Source organism: Drosophila sulfurigaster, chromosome 2R (genome assembly GCF_023558435.1).
Source record: "Drosophila sulfurigaster albostrigata strain 15112-1811.04 chromosome 2R, ASM2355843v2, whole genome shotgun sequence".
Lineage (NCBI taxonomy): Eukaryota > Metazoa > Arthropoda > Insecta > Diptera > Drosophilidae > Drosophila > Drosophila sulfurigaster.
The window spans coordinates 33,852,003-33,871,534 of NC_084882.1; the positions used below are offsets into that span (position 1 = coordinate 33,852,003).

The 19,532-nt window shown below is 38.9% G+C and overlaps 2 protein-coding genes across 2 annotated transcripts in view; both read left to right on the plus strand.

Annotated features, from left to right (window-relative positions):
• LOC133837152 (uncharacterized) overlaps nt 1-19,532 on the plus strand; it is a 68,376-nt gene that overhangs the window by 37,535 nt on the left and 11,309 nt on the right. The window contains 1 exon segment of the mRNA XM_062267827.1: nt 7,882-7,981. Within this exon segment, the coding sequence (XP_062123811.1) occupies nt 7,882-7,981 (100 nt within the window).
• LOC133837536 (trichohyalin) lies at nt 16,855-18,750 on the plus strand. Its single transcript, XM_062268332.1, is given in 2 exon segments — nt 16,855-18,315; nt 18,317-18,750. Coding segments are annotated over 2 exon segments (1,599 nt in total). The 5' UTR covers nt 16,855-16,959; the 3' UTR covers nt 18,560-18,750.

Here is a 19,532-nt window from a genome sequence, read left to right on the forward strand (position 1 = left end):
ACACATCTTTGCCAAGGCAAAAGCAATCGCTGCATGTAATTTGATCGACTTTGCCATTTATCTATCAATTTGCAATGCTCCATCTCTATCTCTATCTTCAGATTCAGCTTCAGCTTTAGCTCGCAAGGCAAATCACATGAGAATCGAAACTGAGAAACTGCAGCAATGCGTTTTGTGTGGCCTTCGCTTCGCTTCATCACTCAGTCAGTGAGTTAGTCAGACTGTCAGTCAGCTAGTCAAGCAGTTAACAATTGCCAGCAAATGCTCAGCTCTCAGCTCAGTCATGGAGACCGAACATTTTGCTTTCACTCAATCAAGTTTGACAAGTGACAATCACATCGGAAGCTCGGCCGATAACGATGATGACTTCCGAGTTGAAGCAACAACTGCCAATAAATACCAAACAAACTAAAACGAGAGAGCTTATGGCCATCAATAGTTCGATGACAATGTTTAGACATATACTACTACTATTACCATAATTCATATAAATATTGTTTGCAATGTTTGTACAGCTTTCATGGTCATCAATTTCAGTGATGAAAGTAGAACATGAACTGATTTCAAATTAAAGTCAAATGGAAGAACGTTTAAAACTAATTAAAGTGTTTTGCACCATTTGCAGACACCATTTATAATGCTGCTCCAGCTGCTTCTGTTGCGTAGTGTAAAAAGCCATTAAAATCATAAACAATAGTTAAAATTCTGAGTTATCTGCAATGCGAATTGAGAGCAGTTGACGGTCTCCTCCACTGTTGATTTACTGCTTGTTGTTGCTGCCGTTGTTGCTTAGCCTCGCTTGCTCGCATGATTGATTGCTGTTTACGCGCCTGACCAAGCCATGACAATCTCTCTCTCTCTCTCTCTCTTTCTCCCTCTTCTCTCCTCCACCCACAAAGCTATTTCATCCCATTTCTCTGCATTTCCCCTCCGATGCGTCTCTCGCAAGTTGATTACAGTGTGGCCCCTGCGTTGGCATTACGTAATTCGATTTCGCGTCGCCTCGCATGCATTCAGAACCCCGTTGCAGTAATTATTTTTACACAATGTCAGGTGGCAGCGTGGACCAAGCTGCAGGCTAGATTTATTGCAGCTCCGCACAGCACACAGAGAACAACAACAACAAAACGAGTGTCGCATAGCATTTTAATGAAAATTGCGAAGTACTCACTAATAGGCTATGTGAAAAGAGAACAGAACAGAACAGAACAGTTCATCTATTTGAAAGCAACTAAATGTAATCAAGTTAATCTGTAACTTAATATACTACACTGTTGGGTGTACAAACTTTTGGCAAACTTCTTGCTCAAAGATAGTCGCACAATGTTCGCTCTTCATTGGCTGCACTTTAAAACAATATTCTTAAACCGCTTGTCGCATTGTCCTTTCACTTTCCAGAAGCGTTCGTGCAGCAGCAGCGACAGTTGGCGGATGGTCATTATGACGCATCCAGACACAAACACAATTAAGTGCACTCGTGTGTCCAATGTCCCTTTGTGTGGATGGATAGGATGTGGTATGGTGTGTGCATGCTGGCAATAAGAAAGACTTGCTGTGCAACTGCTGCCAGAATGTCATGCCACACCATTCTATCATTATCTCGCTCTCCTTTTGCTTTGTCGCTTCATTGCAGTCAGTTGCCATGTATGCTGAAACTGACGCTGACGCTGAAGCTGAAGCTGGAAGAAGACGAAAACACACAGCAAGCATACACTTTACGTATACGTAATATTTTGCAGTAAATGGCAAAGCAAATGGAGCTTTGTTTGCCAGCATCAGCTCAATGCTGGCAATTGGTTTGTTTATTGTGGCGCTGCGATAAGCTCTTGGGTCATTGCACCACAACAACACAAGAAACAGCAACAGCAGACCACACGAGCAGACATGTCCCACATGTGGTAAATGCGCACAGCGGGCGATTGCGGTAACAGATTTGACATGCCACTAAGTGGGCTAAGTTCTGAATATTTATTTAATATATAAATACCCACGAGACATTGATTCTTATTAAAAAAAGAGTAAATCTTTGTGGAAAATTCCCGCTTAAAATTGCGTCAAAAGCCAGCTGAATTTATATGTAATTCGATTGAGTTGCTAGCAATGTTGAACATAGTTATTAATGTATTCTAGAAATTGCATTTCATTAATGAAAGTCAAATATTATGTGTCCAATTCATCACAGTTCTAATGAGTTTTGCTGTCGTAGGTGTCGTTGTGTAAAGTGTTTTTGCACTGTCACAGAAAATTTCCATAAATTAATATTTTTGAGCTTGTTTTCGGAGCTGGGCGTGTGCTTAAATATTAACAGCCGACTGTTTGCGTATCAAATTTAATGGATTTTTAATGTTATAGCAATTTAAGAGTCATTCGTTGTGCATAGCAAATGTATTAATTGTTATATATAGTCTGTGGCGATCAAGTTGAACAGCTGCAACAGCTGCAGCAACTGCACAGCACAGCATTGCGTATACGCAATGTGAAAACACATGAAAGTTAATTTTGATGGAATTTAATTGGTTTCAGTGTTTGCTCGGCATGCCAGGCAAACCGACTCCGACGTTGGCTTTGCTGGCTTGTTTCGTTCTCGGTTTTGGTTTCGTCGTCGCTCTTTGCCCGAGGTCTAATCAAATATGCCAATCACATGAGCCGAGTCGAATGAAAATGAAATTGTTCTTAATTTGCGTGATACGCATCGAAAATCAATTCACACACACACACACGCAAACACACACACACAGGTGAAAGCAGACAGGATGTGAATGTGATATGGTGGCATGCATATTTAATGTAGCACCCGGATGACAAACCATGATGCATGCGAGTGGCTGCCAGAGTCAAAGTGTTTGCCACTTGGCTTAAGAGTGTGCATAAGCCATGCCGGGATAACGCCTCTCTCTTCTCTCCCTCTCTCTCTCACTCTCTGTGGCAAGCAATTAAATGTTTTGTGAAAAGTCACACAAACAGCTTCAATTTCATTAAATTTTAAAGTGAAATGAATGCCAATGCGCAGCAGGCGAAAAAGGATATCCTTTGGCTTGGCATCAGATTCCTAATATCAAACAATTACCCCAAGCAAGCAAGCAAAGCAGAAAGCAAGCGAGCGAGCTACTTACATAACTTTGCCTTGACAATTTTCAGCTGCTTCGCGTCTGTCTTTTGATATCGTAAGCCAATGCCAGGCAGCCACAACAGACTTTGCCTTGGCTTTCACTCAGCTCAGCTCAGCCTGTTGACAGTTGCGTGTGGTCGTCGTGGCCAAATGTCAAGCTGTCTTAAATGGCAATTAGATGGAGAATGACAAGTGCAAAACTTATTCAACATTTTTCAAGACTGTTCACTAATTGCACTCCTCTCCGAGTGAGTGTTCATGCACTCAATGACGAGACAATTTGCATAACAAAATCATCATCATAAATTCAATGAGGCTGCTTATTATGTGAAGAACCCTTTTTTTGTAGTCCTTCTAAAATAATAAAAATATAAAAAAAAGGTACACAAATGCCTGGTCACTTATGTGCCACTCAATTATTTATAAAGCGAGAGGCGAGCATAAATGAAACGAAGGTATCATTAGGGAGCAACAATTGTGTGCCCCATAATTGGGCACAAAAAAAAATTTGCAAACAAAAAATGTTGTTGTTGGCCCTTTGGCCTAAATTGACAAAGTAAAAATCTCTGACGCTTGTTAACAAGCAGTCAAATATAGTAAAGAAAGAAGCAACAAATATTTGTTAAATCAAGCTATACATGTAATATGTTTTTTTGGGATGGCATCAAGAGCACAAAACACAAAGCAAACAAATCAAAACATTTACGAGAGAAAGAGAGAGCACACATAATATCAGTTTACCTAAGTCAAACTATAGATTACCAGAGAAAATCAAATAAATTTAAACGAAAGTCGAAGCTGCACAGATGCAGATGATGAAAATGAATTGTGAGTGGCAAACCCACAGAGGAAAAAGGAAGCAGCCGAAAGAATAGTGAATTGGCATTAAAAACCAATTTGGCAGGGCATTGAAAGACATCAAACAAACATTTCGTAATGCAAAACAACATGGCAAAAGCGGAAAAGCGGAAGCGGAAGCACACACACAAATTTGCCATGTGCTTAAACGAAAGTGAAAACAATTTTGGACTCAGCAGCACGTGCTGTCATAGAGAGAGAAAGTACGATATGTGTGTGTGTCTGATTTGCATCTGTGATTCAATCGATTTGTTGTTTGTGTAACTTTATGGCACCTCAATGCTTGTTGCCACACACTTTGCCACACAATAAAAAGCACTTATTTCCCGTAGTATTCTGCATTTTGTGCTTCATCAAATCGAAAAGAAACGAGCTCAAAGCAAAAAGTGTTGACCAAAATGTAGAAGAACTTGCTCACATTTAATGTGAAGCATGTTTTGGCCATTTATTTTCAGTTAAATGACAGCAAATTAAGTGGCCGGGACAACTTTTGCCTTTTATTGTATATTGATAATAATGAATGCATATAAAAAAGTGGGCGCACATTAATTTTTATCTGAAAACGACAGCTGCTGTTGCTTATTGAAGATGACAACATTGACAGCAACAGCAACGGCGGTAAATATTATGCAAAAAGTGTAAATACAAACATTTTGGGAACAGCCAGCAGACTCGTTAATTTAACTTTTTAAACATTTTACAACTTCAACGCATATTTAAAGCTTTAGATGATTTCTGATCTACCTTTTCATTATTTCTTTAAGCAAATCAATAGATGTCTTTGAGCTTCTTTTATAATCATTTAAATTAATATCCAAAGCCTTTAAGTTATATCTAAGCATAAACCATTTTATATTTTCAATGCATATTTAAAGCATTAGTTGATTCGACTTTTTTCTTTAAATTCCATTGAAATATGGAATTCAAGTTGTCTTGAAGTCACATTTATAATTATTTCAATCAATACCCAAAGCCTTTAAGTTATGCCTGCCACAAAGCATAAAAATACCCTCAGCAAATAAACGCAAAAGAAATTTGTGGACAACAACTTAAATTTCCTATAAATATGCGCAGGGTGTTTAAACTAAATTATTAACATGTGAATAAATATGCAAAAGCTGCCGTAAGAATAAGGCAAAAGAATGTAACAAAAAAAAGAGAGAGAAGGAGAGAGAGAGGAGGAGAAAGGATGATAGGGAGGCAAATAAGTGACGCTGCTTGGGGGTCAACTTGAGAATAAGAATACGCCATGGGCAACGAGGGACGAACGTTGCTTCCCTGGCGGAATCCTAGGGAGCATACAAATGTCAAATATTTGCTGAGCTGTGATTAATGTTGATTCTACGGCACGCTTCTTGGCCCTTCTTTGCATGGGATTTTGGCTGCTTAGCAAACGATTCACCTGTGCCAAAGCAAAAAAAAAAAAAAAAAGAAGCCAGCAGGAAACGAAGCGATGGCAACGGAAACTCATTTCCCGCAACACAACAAAAAAAAGAGAAAAGAATACAATACAAATTCGAGTCGATTTCATTCTCATTTGGCTTAGCATTTTCTATGTGGCAATTAATTAAATTGATTGAATGTTTAACAAAGTGTACAACAATAAAACAAAGTGGCAGCGCAAATGCGATTGCCAAGTCCAAGGCGAAAACGAAGTCGAAGACGAAGGCGAAGTCGAAGGCGAAGGCGAAAGCGAGTGTGCGACAATAAAACTAAAAGACAATTCCACCCAAAAATGCCTCAAGTGCAGCTGGGAGTAAATGCTGCAATTGCTATGGCTGGTCACGTTGTGTCAATAGACATCGAAAATGCACTCTGATGCCAAGTGTGTGTTGCACTTCGTAATGCGTTTCCATTTATTTCTCGTATCGATGCGAGTAAGTTACGTAAATACTCAAAAAATTAATTACAGCATTTCTTGCCAACAAAAAATGTGTTAAGCAATCGCCTGACACATTCGTTAAACCCTCTTTAAAAGTTATGAATAGGTTTAATGCACTGTAAGTGCTGCCGTCTTCTCACTCGCAAATCAATAGCATTAATTTTGATGTCCCTCTTATTAAGTATACGCACTGTTGCACAACAACGCAAAAGTAATCGCCATTGTGCCTTTTTATTTATGTGTCATAATTTACACAAAAATATGAAAAGAAACGAAAAGAACGGCCAAGTATACAAAAATGGCAAATCATTGCCTAATCACATCAGTCTCAGCCACCCCCGCAATTCCCCTCCTCAAAAGAACTGGGCAAGCTGATTGCTTCCGTTGTTCCTGTTGCCGAGTTTAAAATTCAATTTTGTAGAAAATTGTATGTGCTGCTGCCGCCGAGAGCTGCCTAAACGTATTTCAAACGTTTTTCAATTTATTTCGTCTGCCAAAATAATGAAGCGACCAAGCGGGAGGAGGGCAAAAGAGAAGAGAAGACGGCAGCGAAGCATTCAGTCAGCCAGTCAGTCAGTCATCCGGGCAGCTAGACAACAACCGAGAACTTGGGCTCGCTGTCCAGGGCGCAAACTCAAATCAGACCAACAAATGACTCCAAACAAAAATGTGAGAAACAGTCCGAACGAAAAAAAAAGGTCAAAAAGGTACCAAATAACTTAAAGCTACGTGCTGGCCCCTTGGCTTGCCATTCACCAACACTCAAACCCAAACGCAACACCCAAAAAGTTGGCCCCTCATCAATGCCAATACAATATCGAATATTTTTTCACTCTCAACGCCAGCAACAACAACAACAACAACGGGCAGAGACCTTTTTATGCCTGAGCACGATAATATTTTGAGTGTTGGGCGGGGCGGGGAGAGCAGCTTGATTATTGATTGAACTTTGTTGTGTGTTGTACGTTGCGTATACGCCCCGAGTTGCACATAGCGTAGAACGTAGAACGTAGAACCCAACCACATAACATAATTCACATCGGAGTCTAATGCTTTGATTAAACCTGATTGAATTGTCTAGAGTAGTAATGTGGTCGATTTGGCCGTCTGACAAGGCTCGTAAATAACTCAGGGCCAACATAATTTTCGGTTCTATATTAAACTCAAATTCGTTTGTTGTGTTTTTGAGGTCAAAGTTTAGTCAATACGTAAATTAACATTAAGCGAAAGCTAAAAATAAATAAAATCTCTTCCTTTTAATCATAATTTATTTTTATTATAGACACAATTCGTTGTCTCTTTCGCTTCCTGCGCTTAAGCATTTAATTTGTTTAAGTTTAACAAACAGCGAAACTACCATTATTTAGCTTTACATTTCCACGCTTCTAATCAGACAAAAGGTAAAACGAAAACGCAAACGAAAACGAAAATGCCAACAAATGTTGGACGAAGCAACAATAAAAAGAAAGAAAGCTACAGTCGAGTATACTCGACTGTGAGATATCCGCTACGTATATTAAATAGATGAAAAAGAGAGGTATTAATTTTCAAATATACCAAATAAATATATCAAAAAATAATGAAAATATACCAATAGTATTACATTCAAAATATACCGTATTTAAAAAATATATCAAAGGCTCTATTTGGTATATCAATATATATGATCGATTATCACTTAGATTTTAGCTTCAAATAATCGATTTGAAATGAACTTGATTCGCGTGCAAACATAACAAGTGATGTCGAAACAAATTATATCTCTATAGATATATGAGATCTAGGTGTTCATACGGACGGACGGACAGACATGGCTATATCGTATCGTCAAGAATATATATTCATACATTTAATCGAGGCTCAAAGTTAAAATACCCCCTTGCCCTATGGTGAACGGGTATAAAAAGAGCAGCAGAAGAAAAAAAATTAAATGGCTTACACTGACAGCTAGCTAGCTAGCTAGTGGGGTTTATATTCTATGTTCGTTCCCTTTTCTTTCGCTTTTTAACATTTGCCATATCTTATTTTACAGATCTCGAGCAATTTTCTGCCATCATTCGAGGCAATTTCCCTGGCCGTGCGCAGTATTGCCAGCAAGTTGAATTGGACGCAGGTTGACATCTATGTTGGCGGTAAGTTTTCTTTCCATCTTCTTCCCACCTACTACAACTTCAACTCTGTCGATTTAATAGCTGATAATTCGCATTGCTGCGAAAATGAAACTGTGCATTAATTTGCATTAAATTGCTTTTCTTTGCTCAGCCCAACAACTGACAGACATTAATGACAGACATAATGAACCACTGTGAAATTGAAATTGAAAATACGAAATGACGTTTGTTTAAAACTTGAACAATTTAACGCAATCAATAAGACTATTTAAGCGCAAATAATGTATTGACAATCCGATTGCAAGCTGCTTAAATAACTTATTATCCAGGCAAAGCTGCATAATGTTAAATGCGATCTCAAGGGGTCGGAAGCGCCCACCTAATGCCAAATTATGAGCCGGTTATTAAGATGGCAAGCTACGCGCTCTCTCTCTCTCTCTCTCTCTCTCGCTCTCTCTCGCTCTCGCTCTCTCTCTCTCGCTCTCGCTCTCTCTCGCTCCGTTGGGATAAAGCTGCCGGCAAACAAGCAGCCGTAGCAGTCGTAGTCAAGTCAGCGTGTACACGTGTGCGTATACGCAATGCAATTAGTGGTGACATTATTATGATTAACGTTGAGCCCCAGTCGACCGTGTACAATTGTGTGTGTGTGTGTTTGTGGGCGTATCTACAAATTGTGTGTGTGTGTGTGTGAGCGTATTTGCGCAATTGTTGACAGCAGAACAAGCAGCACACACGGCCATTAGATTGTTGCGTTGCTGCATTTGAGATTTAATTAGGTGGCAAGAGCTAATCTCATGACCAACAGGGCCAAAGGCTAGTCTGACATCGTCTCGCATCGCATCGCAACGCTTCGCATCGCCTCGCATAGTTAATGCGTTTAAAGCAGCTGCCTGCTGCCATCGGCTGCGTGCAATCAATTAAAGATTAAACAGCAAAGATAAACATCCGACAGGCAAACAAAATGAAGTGATATCGAAAAGAGAGACACAGTCATTGCCAGCTTTATTAATTAATTAGACAGCAGTTCGAGCGAGCGACACAGCTCATAAAATTAAATGTTTATTGGCATACAAACAGGCGTTAAAGCGTCGTCCAAACTCAAACAGACACAGACTAACACTCAGTTCGAACTGTCCTCTGTTTACACACTCGATATGAATACACATATGTATGTGTATGTGAGTGCAGTAAACTAGTTGCTTAAGCTGTCGTATAAACTTAAGTATTTGCTATTTCTGGTCGTTTGGCAAGTTTGTTGACCCTCCCGGCAAAGCAAAAATTGTAAATTATGTGACATCAGTTGAGAAATTGTATAAAAACAAAGTTATAAAATAACAACAACGACAATAGCAGCAGCTGAATATCTAAAGCGAAATGGCACAAACAAAGCCAGGACAAAATGTGTGCTAAAGAAAGCGAAGAATGCCAGGGAAAAATGTAAATTTGCTAGCCAAACAGGCGAGCGATAACAAAACCCAATTCCAGACGTCATAACTATATGGACAGCAAATGCTGCCAGGACAACAGCAGCTGCGAGTCTCAAGTGGAGCAGGAGCAGGAGGAATGGAAGGAGAGAGAGAGCAAACTCTCTCACATTGCCAGCTAATAAAATCAGTCAGCCAAGCAGTTAAAGCAGCTTCTACTACATGCTCACACTCTGCCACAACAAAAAAAAAAACCAAGAACCGCAGAACGCATAATAAAACAGGGCAAAAAACAAACGTGATGTTGGCAAAAGGGGCAAAGAGGCAAGCAAAGTGATTGCCACACCCACAATCGAATCGCAAAATTCAAAATCTTGAGCTTTAATAGTCTTAAAGATAGCTCGAGTTGAGTTCAATTTCACTGCTTAAGGGCAAATCGAAGATTGCTCCAGATAGGCAGCCAATCAAAAGTTTAGAGGCTGCATCACAATAAAAATAAGCTAATAGAATTTCTGTGCATAAAATGCGTTTTATCTTGAGCACAAGAAACAAATAAAATTCTTAAACTTCTTTATTAATTTCCGCATTTTTTCTTGTTCTCCACTTGAAGATATCTTAATAGAGACAAACCACTTCCGAACAATATCCTGCCATCTAAATGAAATTGATGAATCACTTATTTAAGATATTATCGCTGTCATTGTGGGAATTGAATCAAAATATAAATGAAATACCATTTCACTCGCTCTTAAAGTCTTTTAGATAGATAAGCCTAATCAAATATACTCGAATAGCCTTTGAGTTATCTCTCAACAGTTGATTTATCACACACATTTATATGATATGCTTTTTGCCTTAGTTTAATTTGTCTGGTTTCAGGAAATAGAGAACAACAAAAAAAAACTAATTGCTGACCAGGCAAACGGCCTATAACAAATACCTACGCTTTGTTTTATTTTCTTTATTTTCCTGCTTCATTTTTTTGTGTATACCACATCATAAATTTCTTAAACCAGCCTCTCAACTTTCGGTACGTGAGCCAGTTGGGAAGTCCCGAATGGTCAGCGGGCTTTGGACACAGACACCAACTGTGCCGTAAAAGTCAGGAGGAAAGAGAAGTTCGTACCCTGATGGCCGCTTAGTTGGGTAAACGGAGGCCACACTCACTTTCTCTGATTTATGCACACACACACACAGGCACACATGATGGTAAAAGAAGAGCAGAGAGAAATAAATGTAAGAGTAATTCCTGTTGGGATGTGCGTGCGCATTTTGGTCAAACATTTTTATGAATAATGGGGCAACATCTCTGTCCATAAATAGCCAATAAACACGGCTGTTGACCAGACATCGAGCTTCACATATTTCCAGAGACTTATGCTCATACTAAAAATAAAGAGCTCTCTCTTTCTGTCCCTCATTCTCAGCTCATAGATTTCTCTGAGGCACTGACATTAATCTCGAGTGTTTAACAATTAACGTTATGTGCCAGGCTCAGACTTTGCCAAACAGCTCCTTCATTTGACTTAACAATATCATTATGTCATGTCCACAAGCAGCAGAGGCATATCATCTTGTGGGTAGCAAACATTTATGAAATCGACTACAGAGTATCTAAGAAGCGAGCACAATTTCTCGCTCTCTTCGTTGTGAGCTGCTTTTTATGACAACATAATTAGCTTGAGCTCTCGCCTGGCATAGTCAATTGGTTGTCATGTCCGAGGCGCATTTTATTTATGATTTGTTTTACGCTAAGTGACAGCTAATGGACTTGAGACCATAAAAGGTGCCTAAGTGTCTTACGGAGCCTTTGGGTAGCCATATGCCAAAATTGATTGCATCAGCTCTGTGCTTTGAATATCACTTTCGACTTGAATCGCATTCAAATACAAAAAGAAATCTACGAGCATCTCTCTAGTAGCTTGGGGACTCACTGTGATTGCGATTGCGATACAAAGTAGTTGAGAACAACAATAGCAACAACTGTTGACAAAGAGTCAATCAATTTAAACTACTTTCGCAAAAGCAAAAGCAAAAGTTTCGCACAGCGATTTTTTTTTATCGCTTGTATTATGCAAATTGCAAGAATATGGCGACAGATGCAATTTGAAACTTTAATTGCATTCCAATAGACAACAACAGCGTCGCATAACGAAAACAAGCACTGATACATATTTGCTCGCTATGTGTGTGTTTAAGTGTGTGCTGCAAGGTCTGGCGCACGCATTCAAATGTATAATTAACTTAATATTCACTTGCATAATTAACAAACTGTTACTTGGCTGCGTGTCGCCCATTGATAAGAGCAGAGTGCCATCAAGTGAGGTCTATGTGCAGTTTTACCCTAGATTTTAATGGCAGAAGGCGTGTTGCATACTTGCGTATACTTGATATTTTCAACGAGTTGGTTTACGTATGCTTAATATAACGCACAAGTTGACTTTACTGCTAGTTGTATCATTATACCCGTTCTTTATATAAATACCATTCTAAATTCGATCTTTTCCTAGCTTTTTTAATATCAAGTATACGCATCATTAACCAAAAATGTTAGCTATTTGCTTTGAAATATAAAGTCGATGTTTACTAGTTCTTTAATATCAAGTATACAGCATAAATGATAACTATTTCCTCAAAGTTGAAGAAAGTTACCTTTAATATTACGTATACGCCGCATATACAGGGCATCTCTTTACTACGTTTTTGTCTCTTCACTCACTTTAATGCGTTGAAATGTTGACTTTTCAACCATTTATTCCCCCAATTTCAAGCTTAGCCTGCAAATGTTACGGTTTTTTTTCTAAAATTAAGTATACGCTGCGTGTGCAGAGTATGTTTTCACTCCTCACTTTACAGGCTGAATTCTTAGTGTTTTTTTTATATAATATTAGGGCGCATATCTTTCAGCACAGTTGCCAGCTGGAACGTTAAGTGAATTATAACTTTATTTTAATGTCTCCCTGTCCCAGCTTTCACTATATAGTATATGGTACATCTCTGTTTGTGTGTGAGTACATAAATATTTAAGTTGAGAAATTTAACTTTTGCTCATGGCAGTATTAATGCGAGTTGCTTTTGGCTTTTGGGGTCCCATTTTCGGTTACAGTTTTAAAGCATTTTTAATGACAGCTTAATGGAACATGTGTTCAAGCACTGACACCACACGTTGGACCCCAGAGAGAACTTGCTTATACATATAGTTTCAGTTTCAGTTTCAGTTAGCATTTATGAGCAGGGGTTTAAGCACGCGATTAGGGTACGCTAAGCTACTTTGATATGGGTTGATTTAGTGCAAACTATATCAACTGGAAGTACTTATAATCTACTTAGCAAACTTAAAAGTAGTTTGAGATTTACTAAGCTCAACAAAAAAATGAAAGAGGTTGATTTATTACAAAAGTTAAAGCAGCAAATATCATGCGTAATTGTTGTGTGCAATTATTAAACAAAAAAAGATAAGATAGGCATAAAACCGAGTGCACTTGGCATTGTGGTTGTGCTTTTGCCTCGACTCGACTCGACTCATTGCATTGCTTTTTCTGTGCGCTTGTCAAGGCCAATGGGAAGGCGCATTCTGTGGCCATCTCTGTGCACGGTAGGTAAAAAAGCGCATACTTAACGCCAGCTGTCTGCACTTTGCATATGCTTATGCTCACACACACACACACACACACACTCTCGACTATTTGCATTTGTGCTTTTTCATTTTATGCATTTAAATATTCATGTGGTGCTCAAAATTTAAATTGCCGCACGTTGTGTAAGTTAGTTAGTGTGCATAACACTATGGGTGTGCTTATTTATATGTGTATAGGTGTGTGTATGTGTGTTTGTGTGGGTGTGGCAACAAAATGCACAAACATTGCAGCCAGTTTGGTCAACCGAGCTATGTTATTTACAATCAACACACACACAGAAAAATATAGAAAAATTCAAATGCTAAAAGCAACCTCAAAAAAATAACAAAAAAATGTTCGCTTGGAAAACTGAAAAATCGAAATAATGCGAGCCGGAAAAACGGTCACAGTGGAAACCTCATCGTGCACATAAAATTTCAAGCGTAAATGAAATAAATTCCATGTGCTGCACGTTTCCTTGCATAGCATTTGATTTAGTTTATTTTAGTACATTTTTTTTGGGTTTTTCTTTTGTTGCACATTTGAAATAAATGGCCAGGTTTGGTAAATAAATTGATATGGCCACATTGCACGGCACAAAAACAGTAGGCAGACCCACATGGGGGCGTGGCAGTTGACGGCGACACTCGTTACATGCCGCAGAACTCGAATGCAATCAGCACATGTCACACGTGGCGTATGCGTGTTGTGTTATTTGCATAGAAATGCATTAGGATTATGTCAGTGCTGTGTGTGAGTGTGTTTGTATAAGAAAAAATTCAACGGAAATGCGTTTGCGTGGCATCAGAAAAAGCAGAGCAAAAACCTTATTGAATTGCTATGCAAATTTTTCAAATTTAAAAAAAACCGGCAAGGAAATTGTTTCGAAAACAAAGTTCGGCTTACAGCGTGATCGCAATTGTTTGGTGTAAAGAAAATCTTTTGTTTTTTAACGTTGCCTTGATTTTCAGTCGCTAACAGGCTGTGAAAAGCGTTTGACTTATGGTCTAAGAAAGCTAGCTTGACAGCTGATGAAGATTGAACAGCGAAATTTAATCTTAAAACTAAAAGTATAAACTTAAAAAAAATGGGCAAATAAGTTTGGCTTTAAAATTTATTCAAGACTAGCATTAGGTCAGACATTTTCACGCATATCAGATAATGAAATTTAATCGCTAAAATCCATTTAAAAGACGATAACAATCCAGTGAATAATTTGTCAATTGACTTTAAGTTTAATGGGCAACAATATTCTAGCAAAATTTCTTATTTACATTTTATTTTCTCAAATACTTAAGTCACTTCTAATACCAATAATAATCCAGTAAAAACTAGCCAATTACATATTATTAAGTTTAATTACTAAATTCAATTTAAAGGACAACCATAATTTAGTAAAAATTTCTCATTCACATTTCATTTTTTCAATATTCATGCTAATTTTGCTAATAATCCAGTAAAAACTAGCCAATTACATATTATTAAGTTTAATTACTAAATTCAATTTACCAAACAATAATAATCTGGGCAAAATTTGAGCAATTTACTTTTTGTTTAGCTTAAATAATGGTCAACTTTCAGAGCAATATTAAACTATTCTAAAAATTAAAAATTTACTTATTATAGAGTTTTCAATTAGCAAAGTCGATTTAACTTTAATAGACAATTCATTTATAAAATTGACTTATTATGGAGTTTCATTTCCTAAGTCAATAACAGTCCTGTAAATTAAGCTTTTTTGTGGTGCTAATCTCTACTTCAATTAAGACCATAAAATGATTTGAAAACTGTATTAAGCAACAAGAGCTGCGTTAACAATGTTCATACTTTTGTTTACATCCAGCAATTGTTATTAAATTGTGGCAACTCTGCTGCACTTTGCTGCACTTTCTCAACTTGCGCAACCTTGCCAAAGAGAGAGAAAGAGCTTAAACGTAGCGAGAAAACTATGTAAAATTGCCTTAAGAAGCAGCCGCAAACTTTCTCAGCAGCTGCAGCGTGCAATGTGGTGACAGAAAAACAAAAGTAAAACTGAAACTGAAAATGAAAGCAAAAACAAATACGATACTCCTATATAGACGAAAATCATGTGCTGCAAACTGTAAACTGTAAACTGCAAAACTGAGAACTGAGAACTGTGAGCTTGGCAATGTGAAGGAGCAAGCAGCTTGTTGACAGCGTCGCCGTTGCGTAATTGCACAATTTTGTACTTGAGCAAACACATGCGCTTGCCAATATTACGAGAAACGCCAGGGAAAACTGAGAGCCGAGTCGCGACAGTTGACAAGAGACGTCGTCGGGCATCAACTTTTCCCATGTGTATGTGTATGAGTATGTGTGTGTGTGAAGGTGCAAGCAGCTGGCCAAAAGTTGTACAAGCTTTCAGCGTGCAACTCAGTTAATTAGTGTGTCAGCTGCATTGCTAATTGAGTTAAGGCAAGCAGCTGCAACATCAGCAACAGCAACATCAGCTGAAACAGCAACAGCAACAACAAGTGCCAAATGCTCTTCTGCTAGAAAAAACAGCCTGAAGCAACTTGAATGTCAAAAAAAGTACAGAAAAAAAAGCAACGCAGAGAAACAAACACAGTGAGCAGTTGAAATAACATAAACAAAAAAACAACAACAGGTTGTGTCTGTATATTATAAATATTTAATGCAGTGCCACACTTTGCACCCACGAAATGTGCTTAATTCCATTTTTTGCCACATTCAACAACAACACACATAAATAAACGAGAGGAACATCAAGCAAAATGTTGCCGACAATTGCGTTAAACGCTTGCGACAACGCTGCGTATGCGTAATGTCTCATTAGCTCTCACTTTTCGCCAGTTCATTGGCAATTAATGTACAAGCATAAAATGCCCCAATGAGCATTTTCCTCCGTTGTCGTTGCCGTTGCCGTTGACATTTAGCGCCCACTGTATTGCGACATCTTTTACCGCAATGTTCATAAAGACCATAAATTATGCAATTTCTGCCAACCAACTTCACTCCACTTGCCACTTTCCACTTGCCATTTTCCACTTTCCACTTTCCCGCTTGCCATTTTCCCATTTTGCAAGCACCCACAAATCTGCCATTAAGCATGACAATGCATGAAACTATATGCAGATGTGTAAGTGTGAGTGTGAATGTGAATGTGAATGCGAATGCAAGTGTGAGTGTTTCGGTACACTTGCTCTTTGTTTGCTTGCCATTGGCTTTCATGATCTGAAAATGCCAAGGGGTTAAGTTGAGCCAGCCTACTGTGCTTTATTGCAACCTTACACAACGTGAACTGCACATTACAAGTGCTCTGCACTTGCAAGCCAAAGTAATCGGCTTCAAAAAATGTGCTTCGAGCATCTGTGATGCTCTTTATTACAGCCTGGTAAAGCTAGTCTAGCATTTAAGCAGGAAAAATAATGGTAAGAGAGTACGAAGATAATTGTTCTGTCTCGTTAAATTTACTCGTTTAGTTTACTAAGTTTGGTTGTTCATTTTTTGATCAGAGAACTATTGAGTTCTTTTTACTCGTATTCGTTCTATTTTGTTCGGTATATCGTTTATTGTTGTTCAGAGTTGACTTTTATGATGTTTGCCTTAGATCATTCATTTAAAGAGAAACAGTTTTGTAGCATATTGAATATATATATATATTTTGGTGGCTCCTTATCAAAAAATCGTGTATGAACGAGGTTTTTAGCGTGTTAAAAGGGGATGGGAGCAAATTTGTAACCGTGTAAGACCGAGTTCGTGCTAAAAGAATCCGAGTTAAGCGAGGGCCAGGTATACTTAATATGTTTATATTGTTAAAAAGTCAATTATATTTTAGTATTTTCAAAAGGAATACAAATTTTATACAACTGAGTACTCATTTTGTTATTCCAACTCAATTCAAACAACACGTAAAGCAAAACAAATAAATTGACTAGCTAGTTCTTTACACCTTCCTTTCAAATTCAATTTAATAATGCAATCAAATGGCAAGGGGGCGGAACACTTTCAGTTCATTGAGCGCACAGATCGCAAGAGTTTGTACACGCAGATCGGTCTGCTGGTGACAAAGGCGCAGGAAAACGCTCGCGAAGAGCTCAACGAGCGCAGCAAGCGACTCAAGACGCTGCTCGACAAGGAGGAAATGGTCTTCGAGAAGGAGTTCTCCAGCAAGGTGCGCAATCGCCTCGACGAAGACATACGCGAGCGTCAAGAGCAGCTGCACGAGATCAAGGAACAACGCGACAAGCGACACAAGGAGTTTGTGCAGCAGAAGCGAGTGCAGCAGGTGATGCTAAATTGCTACGAAATACGCGAGGCGATGCGCGAGAAGGAGCAGCAGAATACGAAGAAATGCCTCGAGGAGCAGATGCGTGAGAATCTGCGCAAACAGCGACGCGAATGTGAGCGAGAGCAGTATTGGTTGCAGCTGGAGCAGCGACGCTGGAAGGAATACGATCGACAGCACTACTGTGAGATGCGCAAACGCGAGCAGGTGCAGGAGCAGGTGAGCAAAGTGCTTAAGGTGCAGCTGGAGGAGCACGAGGAGAAACGACAAAAAGAGCTCGAAGAGAAGCGACTCGATACTATCAAGGTGGACAAGTTGATTGAGGAGCTGCGCCTTGAAGAGTTCGATAAGGGCCATCATCTGGGAACCTACGACAAGGAAAAGTATCGCCTCGAGCTGCTCGAGGAGATCAGGCGTCGCAAGTGCCAGCAGCTGGCCGAATGGGAGGCAGATAAGCATGAGCACGAAGAGTTCATCAGAGAAACGCAGCGTCTCGAGGCGGAGGCCAGGGAGCGCATACGCTTAGGCAAAGAGCAACTGCGTCGTGTGACGCTGGAATACATTGCGTATGTGCGACGCATGCGTAACTTGGAGCTGGGCATCGAGAAGATGATGAATGATCGCATCGATGATCTGAACCACGTGGACATCTGCTGCAAGAACAACATTGCTGAGCAGGCGCGCCTCAAGGCCAAAGAGGCAGCCAAATATTATAGTCTGCTCAAGAAACAGATCTGCGAGGAGATTGAGCGACGCATGCGTGATGAAGCTTATCAAAGGGAGAACAAAATGATCGAGAATCGCTTTGTGCATCCGCCAGTCACACGTCAAATGCAACTGTGCCAGCAAACAAAGAATCGTCTTGACCTCGATGCCCAAATCATTGAAATGAAACGCATTCAAGCCGAGGAGGAAGCTCAGTTTGAACAGAAGCTGATGAAAGCTGTTGATGATCCAGAGATTTGTATTCAACTCGCTGCGCAATTCATGGAAAATGGCACCGATTATCTGCCTGTGCATCCCAATTGGAAGATCTTTGCTTGTCCCAAAAAACAAATACGTGGCCAAGGCGCCGATGAAGCAAGAGGAGTTTGACAAACTCGTTGCCAACGCCAGCTTAGACAAGTGTCCTTGTCCCGATGCTGCTCGTCGAGATTGCGACTACATGGCGAAGCACGGCAAAGATGTGCCACCAAAAGCACCTGCCCCCAAAATAGTGGAAGTTGCTCCTCGCGATGCTGTGCCTACAATCCAAAAGGATGCTTTCAAAAGCTGTTACTGCAAGTAGAAAGCGCCTCTTGGATTACGGGTTCACTTTACGAAGTGGAGAGCAGTTTAAAATTTAACAATTCATTTCAATTCATGTAGATTTTAAACGAACTATCTCAACGAACTATCTCAGCTGAGTATATGAGTAACTTTCAATCATTATAAGTATCATTAACATTTGTGAAATTTTAGCAAATTGAAAATAATATATCTAAGTCATACTAAATCTTAAATCGCAAATGTTTTAATTCTGTTTAAGTATTTTGGGAATATTGTATGAGGCTGGCAGTGCTAAATACATAATAGTATGGCAAGGATAGCGATATTGTAACATAAACATAACAGAACTTCATTCTATTTATGTTATAGTTAAGATACGATGCTAAAGAAAGTATTAAAGCAGTCTATGAACACGAGTTACAATGGAAAATAATGTTCTAAACAAATTTAGAAAATAAAAAGGGTTATACGATATACGGCATTGAAATGAATCCCTTTTCTTATGTACGGCAAAGCCTGGTATATTTATTTAATATTCATTTATTTGCTTATGAAACAGATCTAATGCTTTAGTCTGCTTCTAAAAATTGTTCAAAAATAGTGATAAACATTATTACACAGCATTGTTTCTTGATTTTAGATACATTTATTTAATATTCATTTATTTGCGTACAATTCAAGAGATCAACAACGCCAAAGGAAAAATATTAGTCTAATTTTAAGGTCAAGTTTAGAGAAAACTTTCACAAGTGTATTCTTCCAAAGCGATATAAGAGAAGGTCTCTTGCATTTCAACGCAAACATTTGCACAATTTCACCAAGCAATCACCAACTATCGTGGCTGCATCTTAAGCAAAGAGTAGAAATATGCATCGAAGCAGTCAATTTAAGCGTTGCCTGTGATGGGAGTTGAAATTGGCAATCGCCATGAACGACATTAACCACAAGGTGTGACATGTGTGCGACACAATCACATAAAGGATGTGCCTGGC